General features: G+C 34.0%; 1 protein-coding gene across 1 annotated transcript; it reads left to right on the top strand.

Annotated features, from left to right (window-relative positions):
• Positions 1-6,926: 6,926 nt before the first annotated feature.
• LOC125680318 (cytochrome P450 4F11-like) lies at positions 6,927-18,086 on the top strand. The gene is made up of 7 exons (XM_048919800.2): positions 6,927-7,065; positions 16,616-16,797; positions 17,001-17,125; positions 17,231-17,296; positions 17,418-17,541; positions 17,627-17,756; positions 17,953-18,086. The coding sequence occupies exons 1-7, from the start codon at positions 6,954-6,956 to the stop codon at positions 18,084-18,086; spliced, it is 873 nt and encodes a 290-aa protein (XP_048775757.2). The 5' UTR covers positions 6,927-6,953.
• Positions 18,087-19,850: the final 1,764 nt, after the last annotated feature.

The following is a 19,850-nucleotide window of genomic DNA, read 5'->3' as shown; positions in this document are numbered from 1 at the left end:
AAAACCCTTACAAACAAAGATAAATTGCTGGATCCAGTAAGTGCTCTACCAAGCCCCTATCTTTGCTCATCACGAAAATATTTTCAACAGTTCTAAAGGAGAATCTTCCAACTTACTGTGCGTGCGACTACATATGCCAGAAGTGGTGTAAATCAAATGTGGATTTTAAAAAATTCTAAAAATAAACAACAAAAAAACAACAACAACTTTTAGTAAACTTGAAATCGCAAAACTTTTCTCAAATCAAAAATATCAAAACGTACGATTTTTTAACACTTTACACGACCATTCCTCACTATAAATGAAAGACTAGAGTTTTGACATCATAGACAGTTGCTTCTTCAACAAAAAACGGAAATATTCATATCTTGTGATCAGCCATCCAAAAAATTATTTTGTTAAACACCACTCTGATTCCACGCACAAGTACTCTGAGGTTAAAATAAAAAAAATATGCTACAGTTCCTTATTGACCTTCGTGGTCTTTCGTGATCAGGTCTTCCAACAGTCTGTTGGAATTCCCATGGACAAAACTTGTGCTCCTTTGTTAGCTGACCTGTTTTTATATTCATATTAAACAGAAGTTATTCAAAAACCTCTACGTGAGAAGAACAAATCTCTTGCGGTGACCTTCAATTCGAGATTTAGATATATCGATGATGTATTATCTATTAACAATAAAAACTTTCATTCATATGTTGATTCGATATATGCCTGTGAACTCGTAATAAGACACCACAAAGACTTCAGCTTCATACTTAGATATTTTATTGAAAGTAGATATTAACGGCAAACCAACAACTCAACTATATGACAAACGGGATGATTTCAGCTTTTCCATCGTCAACTTCCCATATTTATGTAGCAATATTCCATTATCACCTGCATATGGAGTTTATTTGTCTCAGCTGATTCGATACACAAGAGCTTGTTCTGTGTGTGATCAGTTTTCAAATCGAAACAAGCTGCTGGCAAACAGGTTGATGCTACAGGGGTTTCAACAGTCTCGTTTAAAGTCAGCATTTTTCAAATTCTATGGTAGTTATAACGATCTAGTTTGCCAATACAACCTATCATTGGGTCAATTACTGTCTGGCGTGTTTCATACCGATAGTTAGATCGTTCTTGGCATACTGATTTTGACTATGGATAAATTCGTTTACCTTATCAAGATATAGGGTTTACTGCGGGTGTGATTGGTCGGCAAGGGAAGCTGACTCTTCCTAGGCACCTGCTCCCACCTCTGGTATGTCCAGGGGTCCGTGTTTGCCCAACTATCTGTTTTGTATTTCTTATAGGAGTTTTGAGATTGATCACTGTTCCTTATTTTCACCTTTCATTCAGAAGAACTATAAGTAAATTTGTTATCAGAAAACTTTCCTCAAATCAACATCAAAACGTACGACCTTTCAACACTTTACTCGACCATTCATCACGAGAAATGAAAGATGAGACATTTTGATATCAAAGATAGTTGCTTCTTCAGCAAAAGTTGAAAAAAGGAAATATTCATATCTAGTGACCAGCCATTCAAATTGACTTTGTTAATATCCACTCTGATTTCACTCCACTCCTCCTATCGCGATATAGGGCTTACATTGGCTGTAACAAGTCTACAGGGAATGCTTACTTCTCCTACAGCTGCAATAATGTAGACCTCTCCGTCTTTCTGGGGAGAGAGATCTACAACTTCTTAGGATCTCCGTAATTGTGAAAATGCGGGAATGATTCACTTCTGCAACTTTTTCGGTCATCTAAACATTTGCTGGCTTTCTTTACGTAAACACAATAATAATAATAATAATATTCTGTTTCTTAGTCAATATATAATTATAAATTTACAACCTACAACTTACGATTTGTAAGGCTCTATTCTACAGTTTTCAACAATTTCAATATATTCCAATTTCTCGATTCATATTTGTGTGCCATGTTTGACGTGTACTGAATTTGAGCTTTCGGTTGTCAAGTGATTTGCATATGCCCATATAAGGTAGCGTTTACATCATTGGGGAAGTACGGAGGAGAAAGCCATTTTGTCGATATTGAAAATGTTTATAAAACGAACAGGAGGGTGGACATTTTATCTGTCACCTTTCCTTTCTTTGTCAGAATGGCAAGAGTAACTACATTTTCGCACTGGTTGTCAATGTTTAGGTTTTTTAGTAGATCCATCATCTCTAGATAACAAGCATGGTGGAGCAGGCGAAGAAGTTTGCATGTTGTACATGCTATTTAAAGTACAACACATTTATTAGACATGCCTTTGCGCAAAGTCTGTATTCTTTTTTAGTGTAAACAACAATTGAGACAATTACATGGAGCTTATCACATGTTATTCATAAAAAATATTTTGCACCATTGCAAAGATCCTTTGGAATTGTAGCCCTCTCCCGAAAACGTCAGAATTAAATAAATCGGAGAGGGTTACATTATGGCAGTTAACTCCTCCTAGGCTTCTGATCCCACTGCTATTATATCCAGGGGTCTCTTAATTTTGCATTCCTTATAGACGTTATGAAAGTGATTACTGTTCTTCATCCTCACCTTTTGACTTGTAAATTGTACATACCATATTTGGAATATAATGCTTAGTCTAGTGAAATGAAATAAAGTGGGTTGGGTTGGGTTTTTTTTTGTTTTTTGTTTTTTTTGCATTTTGATATTGGCTTGTTAATTTTATTGAATTCAGTATACGTATGTGTGCTTAATGATGTTTGAAAATTCGTTTTACCCATAGTTATTAAGAGTCATTTAAAAATATTATTTTTAATGAATTAGATTTAAATCACTGTTCGTTATCTTCACTTTCATCCAAGGCAATGGTTTTATCGATTTATTTTTTCATTTTCGCATGGACATTAAACTCTTTGACAGGTCAAAAACGTATTCCCTAAAAGAGCTGTGTAGCTTTTACATTTAAATTCATCTCCTTATCAAATCCAAGTCTAAAGCTCGGTCTTTAGAGAGATCAAATGTAAGACAAGAGACTCAGACTATACAGACAAGGGAAACCGATTTCCTTAAATGTATATCTTAAAATTATCTGCCTTCATGTAATGTTTTATATATTTAATCTAAGTCATTAGTGATAAATTGAACTAAAATGATGAGTCTCCGTCTTATCTGTTAAAGCATCTTGAACAAATAAAGCGAATCTGGTGATAGTCAATGAAAAAGTTATGGTAACGATCAGTGATCAACCTAAAAAATACTGTAGAAGAATACAAAATTAATAGTAGGGGAGACACGGACCCTTGGAAACACCAGAGGTGGGATCAGGTGCCTTGGAGGAGTAAGCACCTCCTCGGTCACACTCGTCCTGAGCCCTATATCTGACCAGGTAAAAGGAGTAATCCGCAGTCAAAAGTCGAAATCAGTTTGTAAAGAACGACCTAACAATTGGCATGAAACACCTCCGACCGCATTCAAATTAATAACAGGCTGTAATTGTAAATTAGATCATTATCGTGATAATGACCATAGAATTTGCGAAATGCTGATTTTCAACGAGATTATACGCAAGTAATAATGGAATATTGCTTCATAAATATAGAAACGGTGATTTAGACGGTGATTTAAATATGTTAGATTCAGGAAGGTGAAGATAACGAACAGTGATCAATCTCATAACTCCTATAAGGAATACAAAATACATAGATGGGCAAAAAACGGACCCCTGGACACACCAGAGGTGGGATCAGATGCCTAGGAGGTGTAAGCATCCACTGTCGACCGGTCACACCCTCCGTGGGCACTATATTCTGATCAGGTAAACGGAGGACTCGCTTCTTTCTTGTTAATTTTTTTTTGGTTTTAGACGTGTTTATAAAAAAGATGTTTCGGATATATCACGGTGGCAAATTCTCCCTTAAGTCCCCGGATAGACATTTTATTCAGTTTCTTTCTAAACAAAACTAAACATTTTGCAAATTATATTAAAATTTAATTTTTACAAATTGAGAAAGAGATGGCATGGCTTTAATTGATGAGATTGATCATTGTTCGTTATCTTCACCTTTCATGGACAGTCGACCAATTCTAAAGTAATCGTCCAATAACAAATGTTCATTCCCTATATGTTAAACAAAGTACATTCTATCATTTGTATAGCTTTATGGCTATCTCAGTGATACGAAAATTTATCCCGTCTACATATTATGAATCTTCCGAACAAACTAATTGAATTCGATACCTATATACATTAGATAAGATAAAGTTATGATTAGATTAAAATCAGAAATAATGTGAGTAAAACTCTAAATGGCTAATACCTGATTTTCACATCTGCCACTCCCCCTTCCTTTTAGAAACCCTGGATCCGCCACTAAAACATATACAAAAAGGGTGATTAGAATTACATGTACTTTAAAACAAACAATATAGCTGTTACAGCTCGGATTTGGACTCTAACATCTTTTATGTGCAATCAAAATACTTTTTTATTACCAGTCTAAAAAAAAAATTCATATAAAAAGCTGAGAGCTTGTGTCACTCTTTCGATGGTGAAAAGTGATGGAAGCAAGGTTGTCGGATCAACAACATATTTTGAGTGTAATAAAGTATGTCAATATCAAATACTTTAGTATATTTTTTCCGGGGTGTAGTCATTGGATCTGCAGCCATGTTACTAAAACAGCACTTTTGTTCTGACAAAAACGTAAAATTAGGTATATTTTACCCCTACTATTTAAAAAATCTGACAGGTTATTAAAAACGGATTTTGAAAAATTGGCACAATTTGTAAAACAACTGGATATACAAATTCACATGTTTAGTGGGACTCAAATATTTTACTTCCGTTTAAGTGCACAAAGATCACAAATTTGGCACAATGCAAGATTTTGGTCAATGGAGTTTTGCTATAATGCTGAACGCTCAAATAGAAGAAACTCAAACCTTAGCTTAGAATATATTTGGAGACATGCAAGTGTGGACGTATGAGATGGACTACTTTTCTGACGAGCAGTGGTTTGTAGTTGGATGTATAGGGCGTCCCAAAATATATTTTTTCATGTGTCAGTAAAATTAATTTAACGAATATTGATCGATTAATTGAATTTTGTTTAAAATCCCTCTCGAAAATATTACTCATATAGAGACAACACCATTGTCGGTGGAGGGCTGCAAAATTTAGGCCTACAATGTATGTTCGGCGTTCGAGCAGATAGGCATCTTTGTCATGCCCCATCTGCTATGACATGGGACCTCAGTTGTTGGTTTTTTACGGTCTCATCCGAAGGACCACCCAATTTAGTTACCTTTTACGACAAGCAAGGGGTAGTGAAAACCTATTCTAATCCGTGTCCCGACAGGATAACGAATATCAAATAAAAACAAATACACATTAAGTATTGGTTTCGATACTACTCGACTTTATTCACACACTTTGACGGGCAAATTCACTTAAAGCAAGCTGCAACGACGTGTCGTAGATGATCTCTCTGAGTATTAAGGTGGTCAAGACGTTGTGTAAATTTCAGACGACTGCAACACGTGTCTCGGTAGTTATCTTGTGAATTTCCCTCCGAAGATCAGCTAAGGATTCGGATTCTAGTTTATACATATTGTCTTTGGGGTACCTTCAAAATTAGAAATCCAGAGGACTCAGGTCTGGGGAATGAGGATATTTCCATTGAATGTTTCATGTAGCCAGTCTGTGACATTTCGAGGTGTGTGGGGAGTAGTTCCATCTAGTTGAAACCAGATGTCCTTTGGATTTAAACCTTAAAACGACAAACATCAACATAACCAGTATCATTTACAGTCTCGGTTTCTCCTGATTCATGTTGAAAGCAAAAATGCCCAGTTATCCCTCTAGAACTTATGGCGACCCAGACTTATTTTTTCTCCAATGAAAGGTGAAGATAACGAACAGTGATCAGTCTCATAACTATCACTCTTGTCAAGAACCCAGTACTGAAATTGTCTCGCGTTCACTATGCCTTTTAGGTAGACATGAGATTCATCGGAAGACAAAATCTCATTGACAAATATAGTATCACGTTCCTTCATTTAAAAATATAGCGATTGTCAATGTCACTTTGCATTACAGTTACTAACTAAATGAAAATTAACAATAGATACTCCTCCTAGGCACCTGATCCCACCTCTGGTGTGTCCAGGGATCCGTGTTTGCTCAACTATCTATTTTGTATTGCTTATAGGAGTTATGAGATTGATCACTGTTCGTTATCTTCACCTTCCATACAGGGATTTTAAAACAGGACACACTGTTACTTAAATCACTTAATTAAAACCTTCCTCATACATCTTTGTGATCTGTCCTCCATGACTCTTTGCACTTGCTGAACGTTATGATGCTTGTATGGTTCTAATGCAATAAAGGAGCGACGTATGCATCGCTGTTCCAGTATAACGGAAACCAGGGGCGGATCCAGGAGTTAGAGTTGGAGGGGGGGGCGCAACTTTATGAGGTACTGGGTTTGGGGACCGCCTTGAAGCCCCCAGTGGGTCTAGAGCGAAGCCCTAGTTGGGGTTCATGGGACGAAGCTCTGGAAGCTCCTGGATTTTACAGATTTTATAGGGCTTGAAATATGTCTCAAAGGTAGCCTTTTAACTATTTTCTGTCATTTTTGATAAGATGAAATTGATAAAATGACGCAAATTTAAAGGGTTTTCGGGAAAAAAGTAAGTTCTCCCAAGTAAAAATAATTCAATAAATCAAAAGATTTTGTCATTTATGTCTCGGAGAATGGACGTAATTATTACATCTTTTATCCTTTACATTTTTATAAACCAGATATCATGAATTACTTTAAATTTAAAGACTTGAGGGGGCGCACCATCTGCGCCCACTTAATTTGCCACTGGAAACATTTGGAAATACACATTACTTTAGACGAAATAATATTTGTATGGCATTGTCTTCACATATTGCTTTATTTTAGTTTAGGGGAGGGTATCTGGGTCAGCACTTCCTGGGCAAGTTGATGGAATGGACCCGTAAATATCCCAGTATGTATGTAATCTGGATAGGACCGATGCAAGTCCGGGTCATGCTCCAGCATCCAGAGTCAATAAAAAAGATATTGACCACAGCAGGTACAACTTAAGTTTATCTATATCTACCTACTACCGGATCATAAAGAGGATTTATTGGTTTGTGGGGACAAAATGTAAAGACAATGCAATACACGCGAATATCTTACAATAATCTAACACTGAATCTAACACTAAATACTCTAATACTAAATAATCTAACATTAGATAAGACCAAACACTAAATCATTTAACACTAGATAATCTAACACTAAATAAACTAACACTAGATAATCTAACACTAAATAAACTAACACTAGATAATCTAACACTAAATAAACTAACACTAGATAATCTAACACTAAATAAACTAACACTAGATAATCTAACACTAAATAAACTAACACTAGATAATCTAACACTAGATAAACTAACACTAGATAATCTAACACTAGATAAACTAACACTAGATAATCTAACACTAAATAAACTAACACTAGATAATCTAACACTAGATAAACTAACACTAGATAATCTAACACTAGATAAACTAACACTAGATAATCTAACACTAAATAAACTAACACTAGATAATCTAACACTAAATAAACTAACACTAGATAATCTAACACTAGATAAACTAACACTAGATAATCTAACACTAGATAAACTAACACTAGATAATCTAACACTAGATAAACTAACACTAGATAATCTAACACTAGATAAACTAACACTAGATAATCTAACACTAGATAAACTAACACTAGATAATCTAACACTAGATAAACTAACACTAGATAATCTAACACTAAATAAACTAACACTAGATAATCTAACACTAAATAAACTAACACTAGATAATCTAACACTAGATAAACTAACACTAGATAATCTAACACTAGATAAACTAACACTAGATAATCTAACACTAGATAAACTAACACTAGATAATCTAACACTAAATAAACTAACACTAGATAATCTAACACTAAATAAACTAACACTAGATAATCTAACACTAAATAAACTAACACTAGATAATCTAACACTAAATAAACTAACACTAGATAATCTAACACTAAATAAACTAACACTAGATAAACTAACACTAGATAATCTAACACTAAATAAACTAACACTAGATAATCTAACACTAGATAAACTAACACTAGATAATCTAACACTAAATAAACTAACACTAGATAATCTAACACTAAATAAACTAACACTAGATAATCTAACACTAAATAAACTAACACTAGATAATCTAACACTAAATAAACTAACACTAGATAATCTAACACTAAATAAACTAACACTAGATAATCTAACACTAGATAAACTAACACTAGATAATCTAACACTAGATAAACTAACACTAGATAATCTAACACTAAATAAACTAACACTAGATAATCTAACACTAAATAAACTAACGCTAGATAAACTAACACTAAATAAACTAACGCTAGATAATCTAACACTAAATAAACTAACACTAGATAATCTAACACTAGATAAACTAACACTAGATAATCTAACACTAGATAAACTAACACTAGATAATCTAACACTAAATAAACTAACACTAGATAATCTAACACTAAATAAACTAACACTAGATAATCTAACACTAAATAAACTAACACTAGATAATCTAACACTAAATCATTTAACACTAGATAATCTAACACTAAATAAACTAACACTAGATAATCTAACACTAAATAAACTAACACTAGATAATCTAACACTAAACCATTTAACACTAAATAATCTAACACTAAATAAACTAACACTAGATAATCTAACACTAGATAAACTAACACTAGATAATCTAACACTAAATAAACTAACACTAGATAATCTAACACTAAATAAACTAACACTAGATAATCTAACACTAAATAAACTAACACTAGATAATCTAACACTAGATAAACTAACACTAGATAATCTAACACTAAATAAACTAACACTAGATAATCTAACACTAAATAAACTAACACTAGATAATCTAACACTAGATAAACTAACACTAGATAATCTAACACTAAATAAACTAACACTAGATAATCTAACACTAGATAAACTAACACTAGATAATCTAACACTAAATAAACTAACACTAGATAATCTAACACTAAATAAACTAACACTAGATAATCTAACACTAGATAAACTAACACTAGATAATCTAACACTAAATAAACTAACACTAGATAATCAAACACTAAATAAACTAACACTAGATAATCTAACACTAAATAAACTAACACTAGATAATCTAACACTAAATAAACTAACACTAGATAATCAAACACTAAATAAACTAACACTAGATAATCTAACACTAAATAAACTAACACTAGATAATCTAACACTAGATAAACTAACACTAGATAATCTAACACTAAATAAACTAACACTAGATAATCTAACACTAGATAAACTAACACTAGATAATCTAACACTAAGTAAACTAACACTAGATAATCTAACACTAAATAAACTAACACTAGATAATCTAACACTAAATAAACTAACACTAGATAATCTAACACTAGATAAACTAACACTAGATAATCTAACACTAGATAAACTAACACTAGATAATCTAACACTAGATAAACTAACACTAGATAATCTAACACTAAATAAACTAACACTAGATAATCTAACACTAAATAAACTAACGCTAGATAAACTAACACTAAATAAACTAACGCTAGATAATCTAACACTAAATAAACTAACACTAGATAATCTAACACTAGATAAACTAACACTAGATAATCTAACACTAGATAAACTAACACTAGATAATCTAACACTAAATAAACTAACACTAGATAATCTAACACTAAATAAACTAACACTAGATAATCTAACACTAAATAAACTAACACTAGATAATCTAACACTAAATTATTTAACACTAGATAATCTAACACTAAATAAACTAACACTAGATAATCTAACACTAAATAAACTAACACTAGATAATCTAACACTAAACCATTTAACACTAAATAATCTAACACTAAATAAACTAACACTAGATAATCTAACACTAGATAAACTAACACTAGATAATCTAACACTAAATAAACTAACACTAGATAATCTAACACTAGATAAACTAACACTAGATAATCTAACACTAAATAAACTAACACTAGATAATCTAACACTAAATAAACTAACACTAGATAATCTAACACTAGATAAACTAACACTAGATAATCTAACACTAAATAAACTAACACTAGATAATCAAACACTAAATAAACTAACACTAGATAATCTAACACTAAATAAACTAACACTAGATAATCTAACACTAAATAAACTAACACTAGATAATCAAACACTAAATAAACTAACACTAGATAATCTAACACTAAATAAACTAACACTAGATAATCTAACACTAGATAAACTAACACTAGATAATCTAACACTAGATAAACTAACACTAGATAATCTAACACTAAATAAACTAACACTAGATAATCTAACACTAAATAAACTAACACTAGATAATCAAACACTAAATCATTTAACACTAGATAATCTAACACTAAATAAACTAACACTAGATAATCTAACACTAAATAAACTAACATTAGATAATCTAACACTAAATAAACTAACACTAGATAATCTAACACTAAATAAACTAACACTAGATAATCTAACACTAAATAAACTAACACTAGATAATCTAACACTAAATAAACTAACACTAGATAATCAAACACTAAATAAACTAACACTAGATAATCTAACACTAAATAAACTAACACTAGATAATCTAACACTAAATAAACTAACACTAGATAATCTAACACTAGATAAACTAACACTAGATAATCTAACACTAGATAAACTAACACTAGATAATCTAACACTAGATAAACTAACACTAGATAATGTAACACTAGATAAACTAACACTAGATAATCTAACACTAGATAAACTAACACTAGATAATCTAACACTAGATAAACTAACACTAAATAAACTAACACTAGATAATCTAACACTAAATAAACTAACACTAGATAATCTAACACTAAATAAACTAACACTAGATAATCTAACACTAAATAAGGCCTAATTCAGTTGATACCGGCTCCACGGCAAACCTGACACCTTTAACATACGTGGCAAAGAGCCCTGCATTAGAGGGGGGGGGGGGGATTCAGGTCTTCCATATGTTGTCTTAGAAACGGGGGTGGGAGTTGACATAATAAGGACTCCTTAACGTCATGTATAGGCCAAAAGGTGTGGTACTTCATGTTCAACAGGTGTCATCTCTACATTTAAGTGAGGTACTTCATGTTCAGCAGGTGTTATCTCTACATTCAAGTGTGGTACTTCACGTTCAACAGGTGTCATCTCCACATTCAAGTGTGGTACTTCAAGTTCAGCAGGTGTCATCTCCACATTTAAGTGTGGTACTTCAAGTTCAGCAGGTGTCATCTCCACATTCAAGTGTGGTACTTCATGTTCAGCAGGTGTCATCTCCACATTTAAGTGTGGTACTTCAAGTTCAGCAGGTGTCATCTCCACATTTAAGTGTGGTACTTCAAGTTCAGCAGGTGTCATCTCCACATTTAAGTGTGGTACTTCATGTTCAGTAGGTGTCATCTCCACATTTAAGTGTGGTACTTCAAGTTCAGCAGGTGTTATCTCTACATTTAAGTGTGGTACTTCATGTTCAGCAGGTGTCATCTCCACATTTAAGTGATTGGTTCTAAATTAATACGTGATTTTCAGTTAGGACGTCAAAGTGCAAACTGAACTTCAGAAGAAATATTTCATTTAACAATAAATTGTTATCAAAAATCAATTGATTAATCAATAGTGAACCTGCAATAAATCTGTTTCCTGATCAAGATATAGGTCTCGCGTCAGATTTGACCGATCGACTGGGGATGCTTACTCCTCCAAGGTACCTGATCCCACATCTGATATATCCAGGAGTACTCGTTTGCCCACCTCTTCATTTTGTATATTCATTAGAGGAGTTATGAGATTGATCTTCACCCTTTGATAAGAATTTAATTCACGAATACATCCGGTCATTTAGTCGAATGGTGCCAAGAGTGTTTACAAAATCATTTTGACTACGGGTTACTCCGTTTACCTGATCGACAAATAGGGCTCATGTCGGGTGTGACTGGTCAACGGGGGATACCTACTCCCGGTAGACATCTGATCCCTACTCAGATGTGTCCAGTGCTCTGTGTTTGCAAATTATTTATTGATTATCTTCACTGTTCATCCGAACCCTTCTACAATAAAATAAACCTCTTGTTGTGAGTTTCAACTCGACATTCAAATTCATCGACGACCCCACCTTCCACCATCAACATTCCTTTTTATTCATATGTTGACTTTTTTTTTTATATCCCATTGAATTAAAATAATAGACTTAACAGAATATTCCACATTTGTTTCATATTTGAATGTTTTACTGAAGCTAGACACTAATGACAACCAAACAACTAAGTTTCATGACAAACGGGGTTACTTTGGTTTCTCTATTTTCAACTTCCCATGCATAATTAATTAATGATGTAACAAAATTTGTCCGATGTTTGTCATTGTTGCCATCGTTGACTCGTTTTAAACTTTTCACATTTTCATCTTCTCCAGAAGCACTGGACTAATTTGAATCAAACTTGGTACAAATTATTCTTGGATGCAGGGGATTCAACTGTGTTCAAATGAAGAGCCAACCAAGAAAAGGCAAAGATAGGGTGGAGTCATTTAGAATTTTCTCAAGAACCACTGAGCGAGAAATGTTGAAATTTACACAAACGCTTCCTGACAAAGTGTATATTCAAGTTTGCTCAAATCGTGACCCCCGGGGGTAAGATGGAGCCACAATAGGGGATTGAAGTTTTCATTATAACAAAATCATGGCTTAGTCATATTGATATGCAGGCATTCTCAGGTAGTATAAATATAGGTTTATTATACCTCAGTATGAGAATTCTATGCAGCGCGTAATCTGATTGGTCTAGACAGTCACGTGCCAGGGATGACAAAACTTCATATCTCCCTCTGAAACATCATATCTCCCTATCATATTCGCCCCTTGGGTAGCCTCGTGCATTTTCCATAAATTTAACGTCAAAGTAGACGAAGTGTATTATGACGTCACAATAAGTCCGAGTCATTCTACTTCCATAGTTCGTAAGACACAAAATATGCGGGTCTCTGATATACACTTTTAAAATCGCCTGATTTTGGTTGATACAAAAACAAGGAAGTAAATCAGCATTCAAGGTGAATGGAAATACAAAACCTGGTTATCATATAACTGTATTTCGTTTTTTGCACCTTCTAATATGTTGACAGCGTGGTGTTACCATTAGGGCAATCTCAGCTACATTCAATGTACATGTATAGATGAGCGGACTCCAATTTCAAACTCATTTTTGTAGTCTTGCTTTGTTTTGGTATAATAAACAATTTATTGCATGAAAGTTCGGAATAATGAAGATTTATATTCAACAATTTTGAAGATAAGCGATGTATAATATTGGAAGGACCTCTGGCATTCCGAAGCTCGTTCTTGTCACAGATGACTATTGTTATGATGAAATAACAATATTGTTGAGTCGTTATGCCATTTATTGAAACAAATGACGACAGAGAAAAAATACATCATAGTTCAATTTTTTTTTTTACAAAATTAATTGGCTGGGACCACTTAATATAAATAACAGAACTAGATTTGCAACTGCGCAAATAAACATATGTACATTACACAGATTGATCCCAGCCAATATACAACTAAAACGCTAATGATAAATTACATCAGTCTGTGTAAAAATAAAATCGTAAACGATACTGCTATGAATGAAATAATTTTTAAGCATTCGCAAACCAAATTACTTTGTTACCTTTTTGTAAGTATTGGATTCAAAATGATAACGTCACATTAGCAAACTTGCCGTCATGAAACAGTCTTACGACATAAGAATGCATTGATGCATTGTGATGTCACAATGCAAGCATGAAAATGTTATCGTCTTTACTTTTACGAAAAATTGCATACAAAATATTATTCACAATCATATCACTTGAGTACTTGTATGGACAAAAAAGTAAAGAAGAGTACAAACTTCTCAATATAAAATAATTCAACGTTCCATTAAATATTTACTTATTCACCCAAGAAAAATCATATTTCCCGAGATTAATCTTCATATCTCTCTCACTATCATTCAATAAATGTATAATGTACAATTTAAGGCTTGAGGATACTGTGGGGCCACAATAGAAAATCAAACCTGTGTATCGAAATATACAGTAAATAAATTAAAAGAAATTCTTTTCAAGAGTAACAGGGCCATACTAAATCATATCAGAATGCAAACGTTCCCAAGTTGTGTGGATTCACGTTTTTTATGCCCCCGTGACTAAAGTAGGAGAGCACATAGAGTTTAACTTTTCCAATAACCTTTGAATGGTGAGTGAGAGGACTGTCATATTTCGTATTTACATTTGTTGAACAAGACTTGTCTTTTGGTACGGGGGGCCTCCGTGGCGCTCAAAATCACACGGCCTCTCACCTCTGTCGGCGCGAATTCGAATCCCGCTCGCGCCGGTAAGTGAGAAAGTTTCCCAGTTTACTTTCAGAGGGTCGGTGGTCTCTTCCCAGTTACATTGTATCTGGGTTCTCTCTTCCACCAATAAAAATTGGGCGCCACCATAAAACTGAAAAATTGTTGAGTGTGGCGGAAAAAAATCAATAAATTTTTTGGTACGATAGTTTTTAGTATTGACTTTGGAGTTTAATCAGTTTTTAAGAAAACCTAGGCATATAATATCGCCTAAGTTATTTATGGTAGAACCTTCATATTTTGTATATAAATTCCTCATGGCAATTTTTTTCCCATTTAATGCCATGACGTTTGACCTTGTGACCTTGGAGGTTAAGCCAAATCTCAAAACATTAACTAAAACTTTAACGATGCTTATGACTTTTTGAACGATTCATATGCATATGTATGATGTATGAACATTGAAAATAATTAAGGAACAGTGATCAATCTCATAAATCCCCTAAACAATAGAAAATGAAGAGTAGACCAAACACGGACCTCTGGTCACACACGTGCGTAGTTGTTGTGATGGATACAACCTGACGTCAGGTCGACCTCTGGTCACACACGTGCGTAGTTGTTGTGATGGATACAACCTGACGTCAGGTCGACCTCTGGTCACACACGTGCGTAGTTGTTGTGATGGATACAACCTGACGTCAGGTCGACCTCTGGTCACACACGTGCGTAGTCGTTGTGATGGATACAACCTGACGTCAGGTCGACCTCTGGTCACACACGTGCGTAGTCGTTATGGATACAACCTGACGTCAGGTCGAATGCTGTTTGATATGTTAGTTCTCATCAATTTGCAAACCGAGTCAAGCTAATGACAAATAATTTGATGTTACTGGGGTTTTAACAATCTTGTTTAAAGTCAGCATGTCGTAAGTTCATTGGACTTCATAATTATTTTGTGTTAAATACTGTCTGACGTGTTTCATACCAACTGTTGGACCGTTTTTATATTAATTTTGAATACGGATCACACCGATTACCTGTTCAAAGTAAAGTGCTCACGAAGGGTGTAACCGGGCAACAGGGGAAGCTTACTCCTCCCAGACACCCTTTATCTCATCTGCTGTTTCCATGGGTCTGTGTTTGCCTTGTTATTGGATTTGATTTCTTTACAGGATTTTAAAAATATTTTTCATGAAATCAATTTGAATGATAAAGGTCCTGTTTCTAAGAAATAACTTGATGTTACATGTGCAGGGGTTTCAACAATCTTATTTCAAAGTAAATACTTTGCAATTGTATAGTCGTTATACATGTAATACATTTCATTGCAATTGCAACTTGTTGTTAGGTCGAATATTATCTTATATGTTCCATACAGAATTTAACGTCTCATCAATTTGAAAACCGAGTCAGGCTACTGACAAATACGTTGATGTTACTGGGGTTTCAACGATGTTGTTGAAGGTCAGCATGCGTAAATTCAATGGATTTTATAATGATCTTGTTTGGAAAGACAGTGTGTGTCAGGTCAAATGCTGTCTGACGTGCTCAGCTCCAATTAATTTTTAGGATGTTTTAATACTAATTTTTAATACTGATTACTCTGTTTACCTGTTCAAGATAAAGTGCACATTAAGGGTTTGACCGGTCAACAGGGGATGCTTATTCCCTTTAGACACTCGTTATCTCCTATGCTGTTTCCATGGGTCCGTGTTTGCCTTGCTTTATAACAAGGTTTGATTTCTTTACAGCATTTTAAATATTTTTTCGTGAAATCATTTTGAATGATAAAAGTCCTATTTCGTATTTTATTCAATAAAATATTCAGTAACCGTATCACATTACTATCAACATAAATGAGATGATTCCTGTGGATGAATAAGTTAAAAGTAATATCAAATTGCAAATTGTAATAATAGATCAATTGCTGACGTATTTAAGTATGGCGTATTCTTTATATAATCATTGTCTTCATATTTTAAAACTACTTGTATATTGAATGCTTGAATTGCATTCGGCAGATCCTAAGCCAATTGGATATGGTCAAATATATAGACACGGTATTCCTTGGCTCGGTGAGAGACTCCTGATTGCAGGGGGTGCCAGATGGAAGAGATATAGACGTCTGCTGACTCCCGCCTTCCACTTCGACATTCTGAGACCTTACATTAAGATCTACAAATCATGTGCAGATCTTTTGGTGGTTTGTTGATGAACTCGCAATGTTCTCTTGAAGTTACTCATTAAAAGATAAACTATGCGTATTCCAAATACGTTTTCTATTATCGCATCCTTTGTTATCGTAACAGGTTCCCAAATCCATTTAAAACATTTTATCAAGTAAAATCTCAACAGGGTGCATCGTCTTTCATCTAAACACTGTGTTGTTATAACATCCTTTAATAGAGAAACATCCAGACGTACTCGGAGAGAAATGAGAGCATGGAAATATCTAGCCTTGTCGGATCTTGTACATTGGACATCATACTGAGATGTGTTTTCTCATACGAAACGGACTGTCAGAATATCAGGTTTTGAACTAAAACTTGTCCTTTTCCGTGATGCATACAATTTTTATCCAAGCACTAGTTATATTTAATGGCTATACATTTTGAATTTGATTAATTTTCCTTTAGTGGAAAAGAACATCCTTACGTCCAAGCTGTGCACAATCTTGCAAAAGAATGGACACGTAGAAATAGGTAAGAATGTACGATCGTCAAACTGGGGCATTCAACGTACATAACTTAACATTCTGTAGCATAGTAATATATATGTACCTGCAATCGATACCTTCTGATGGGTTTTATTTAATCTTTGCAGTTCTCCATCGATCCATCTAGATTTCATTTATTACCTAACACAAAAGGGTAGGGAATTCAAGAAAAATTGTGACTTTGTTCACAAGGTAGCCGAAGAAGTAATCGAAAAACGACAAAATACTCTGGTAAGTAACATAATTATATCATTGGATAAAACATTGCTAGAATTAAAAATGGTGAGGAAATTTAAAATCATCTGTCATATTTCAGGAAAATAACGATATGTCTTCGCAGACATATTGGGACTTTTTAGACATTCTGTTGACTGCCAAGGATGACGACGGTAACAGCATGTCGAAGGAGGACATGCTCAGTGAAGTGGATACGTTTTTGTTTGCAGGTATGTTTGTTGTCAATGACATAAAAAACTACTTTGGTTTTTACTTTTTGCGTCAATTGGAGAAGAATACTCAGATGTCGTGACTCGCAGTGAAGAGGATTATGATCATAAGGGTCATCATGTAAATAGGAGAAAATTGCGTTGCAACATTATCAGGAATCCAAAGAATGGCTGTTATATCTAAACCTTTTACCAGGTCATGACACTACAGCCAGCGCCATCTCGTGGATCCTGTATTCATTAGCGGAACATCCTGAGCATCAGCGCAAATGTCAAGAGGAATTAGACAGGGTGGTAGATGACACAGACTCTGGAGACCTGGAATGGTAAGAGAGGGAATCGTTTTTTCCTTAAATGTGAATTGTAATCCTATCTGCGGTTATATTTCCCCACAGATTTACCTTCTCCATGGACACAACACACGATGTTGAGAAGAGACAGGCACTAGTGATGCGAGCCAATAATGGGATCAAGCTGTATGCTGTTCAAAGATGACGAAATAAAGATCTGACTCGTTTACAAATTGTTCCGAAATAAATGTACATGAAATCAAACATTTCGACCGTACTGCATTGATTACATACATGTATATATTCAGTGTATCGTGAAATTTGAAAAATGGATAATTATGCATATATTCTCTATGAGTATTTACTTTAAAAAATACATAATTTATTGAGAAACTCAATAAGATCGGACAACAGGCATAGCCTATGTAGGCCATCTCCCAATTCGGTATAAGTGTGTCCTATGATAATGTATTTTATAATATATAAATATCGCATGTAGTAGAGGGTAACATTGAAAATGTTCACCCCGAGAAAATCATTGACAACCGAGGTGTAGCCGAGGTTGACAATGATTTCTAGAAGGGTGAACATTTTCAATGTTACCCTCAATTACATGTAATATTTGTTTTATTATACTGAATGTTATATAAACAACAAAGCAGAAACACTTGCGTCTGTTGACTTTTAATCAATCACTGTCATGCGATATTTCGGTATTCGCGTTTATTACAAACACTCAAACGACGTCGTCTAACAATCTACGGCGAAGCGTACGCGCATTGATTTGACGCATGTGATAATTTTTATAATATCACCCGTTGTCAAGTACTGTTACCCGTTGCTAGATAATATTACCCTGGAGCGCGTGCTTTCTGTTCTCAAAGGGTAACAATATGTTTTTTTCAAATGCTTCTCGACCAATTAGATTCAAGTATTTTACATTAAAGTATGACAATAACGAACATTACCCATGGTCAGTATTTTCAGAAGATTTGAATGTTTTATACAATAAATGAAGGTATTAATGAGAGGTGTGCGAAGTGAATTAGACTTCTGATATACAATTTTAAAAAAAAACAAATCCATGACTCAATACAAGCCAGGCACATGATATATCATAAGCCTACATACTTTTCACTTTCCAAAATCTATCATGAATTTATATATTTACATATATGTTAAAATGTCTTGTAATATACTGTCATTTTTATGAATATCATTGTTTCAATATTATTGTACAATCTTCTTTGCGAATAAGAAAATGAAAATACCTTGTTCTTTGTTTAACATGAATTTACATAAATTCTGAGATCATGTTAAAGATACCCCAAGTCGACATTATTCTCCGCCGTGAAAATGACATTTTCTTTTCTTGAAATGGGATGATAAATCAAATATGCTTCCTTATTTAATGAAGTTAATGTCATTGACGGTGAATGAGTTTCTTATCTATGGACTGTGGAGCTGTTTTCTGTCAAATAGATGATGGGTTTCCCATACTACATTTTAGACATAAGGTTATTTCACGTTTCTGCGCATGTTCTGAACAGACGTTAGAATAGGAAAAAGCTAAAACAGTATGAAATAGATGTACCTGCAGCTGATGCGGGAGATACTAAACGATTACAACGGCGAGTACAATGACGATGGTGATGTGACGACAACTCTCACGTTTTAGTAAAAGCAATTTTGATATAATGAATTAATTACAAATAATCCGGATTATGTTATTTTTACATTACATACATTACGGCCAACGTGGACCCCGTATCAGACCGCGCTTCCCCTCTCCATGGTGTGTTAA

Source organism: Ostrea edulis, chromosome 2 (genome assembly GCF_947568905.1).
Source record: "Ostrea edulis chromosome 2, xbOstEdul1.1, whole genome shotgun sequence".
NCBI lineage: Eukaryota > Metazoa > Mollusca > Bivalvia > Ostreida > Ostreidae > Ostrea > Ostrea edulis.
Note: the sequence above shows the minus strand (reverse complement) of the source record. Positions and strands in the feature narration are given on the sequence as shown.

Bases quoted from the DNA above. Each gene is read 5' to 3' on its own strand.
- LOC125680318 (XM_048919800.2), top strand. From the start codon at position 6,954: ATGGAATGGACCCGTAAATATCCCAGTATGTATGTAATCTGGATAGGA. The intron at 7,066-16,615 runs GTACAACTTAAG...TGCATTCGGCAG, and splicing joins AAAGATATTGACCACAGCAG to ATCCTAAGCCAATTGGATAT. The intron at 17,126-17,230 runs GTTTTGAACTAA...ATTTTCCTTTAG, and splicing joins ACGGACTGTCAGAATATCAG to TGGAAAAGAACATCCTTACG.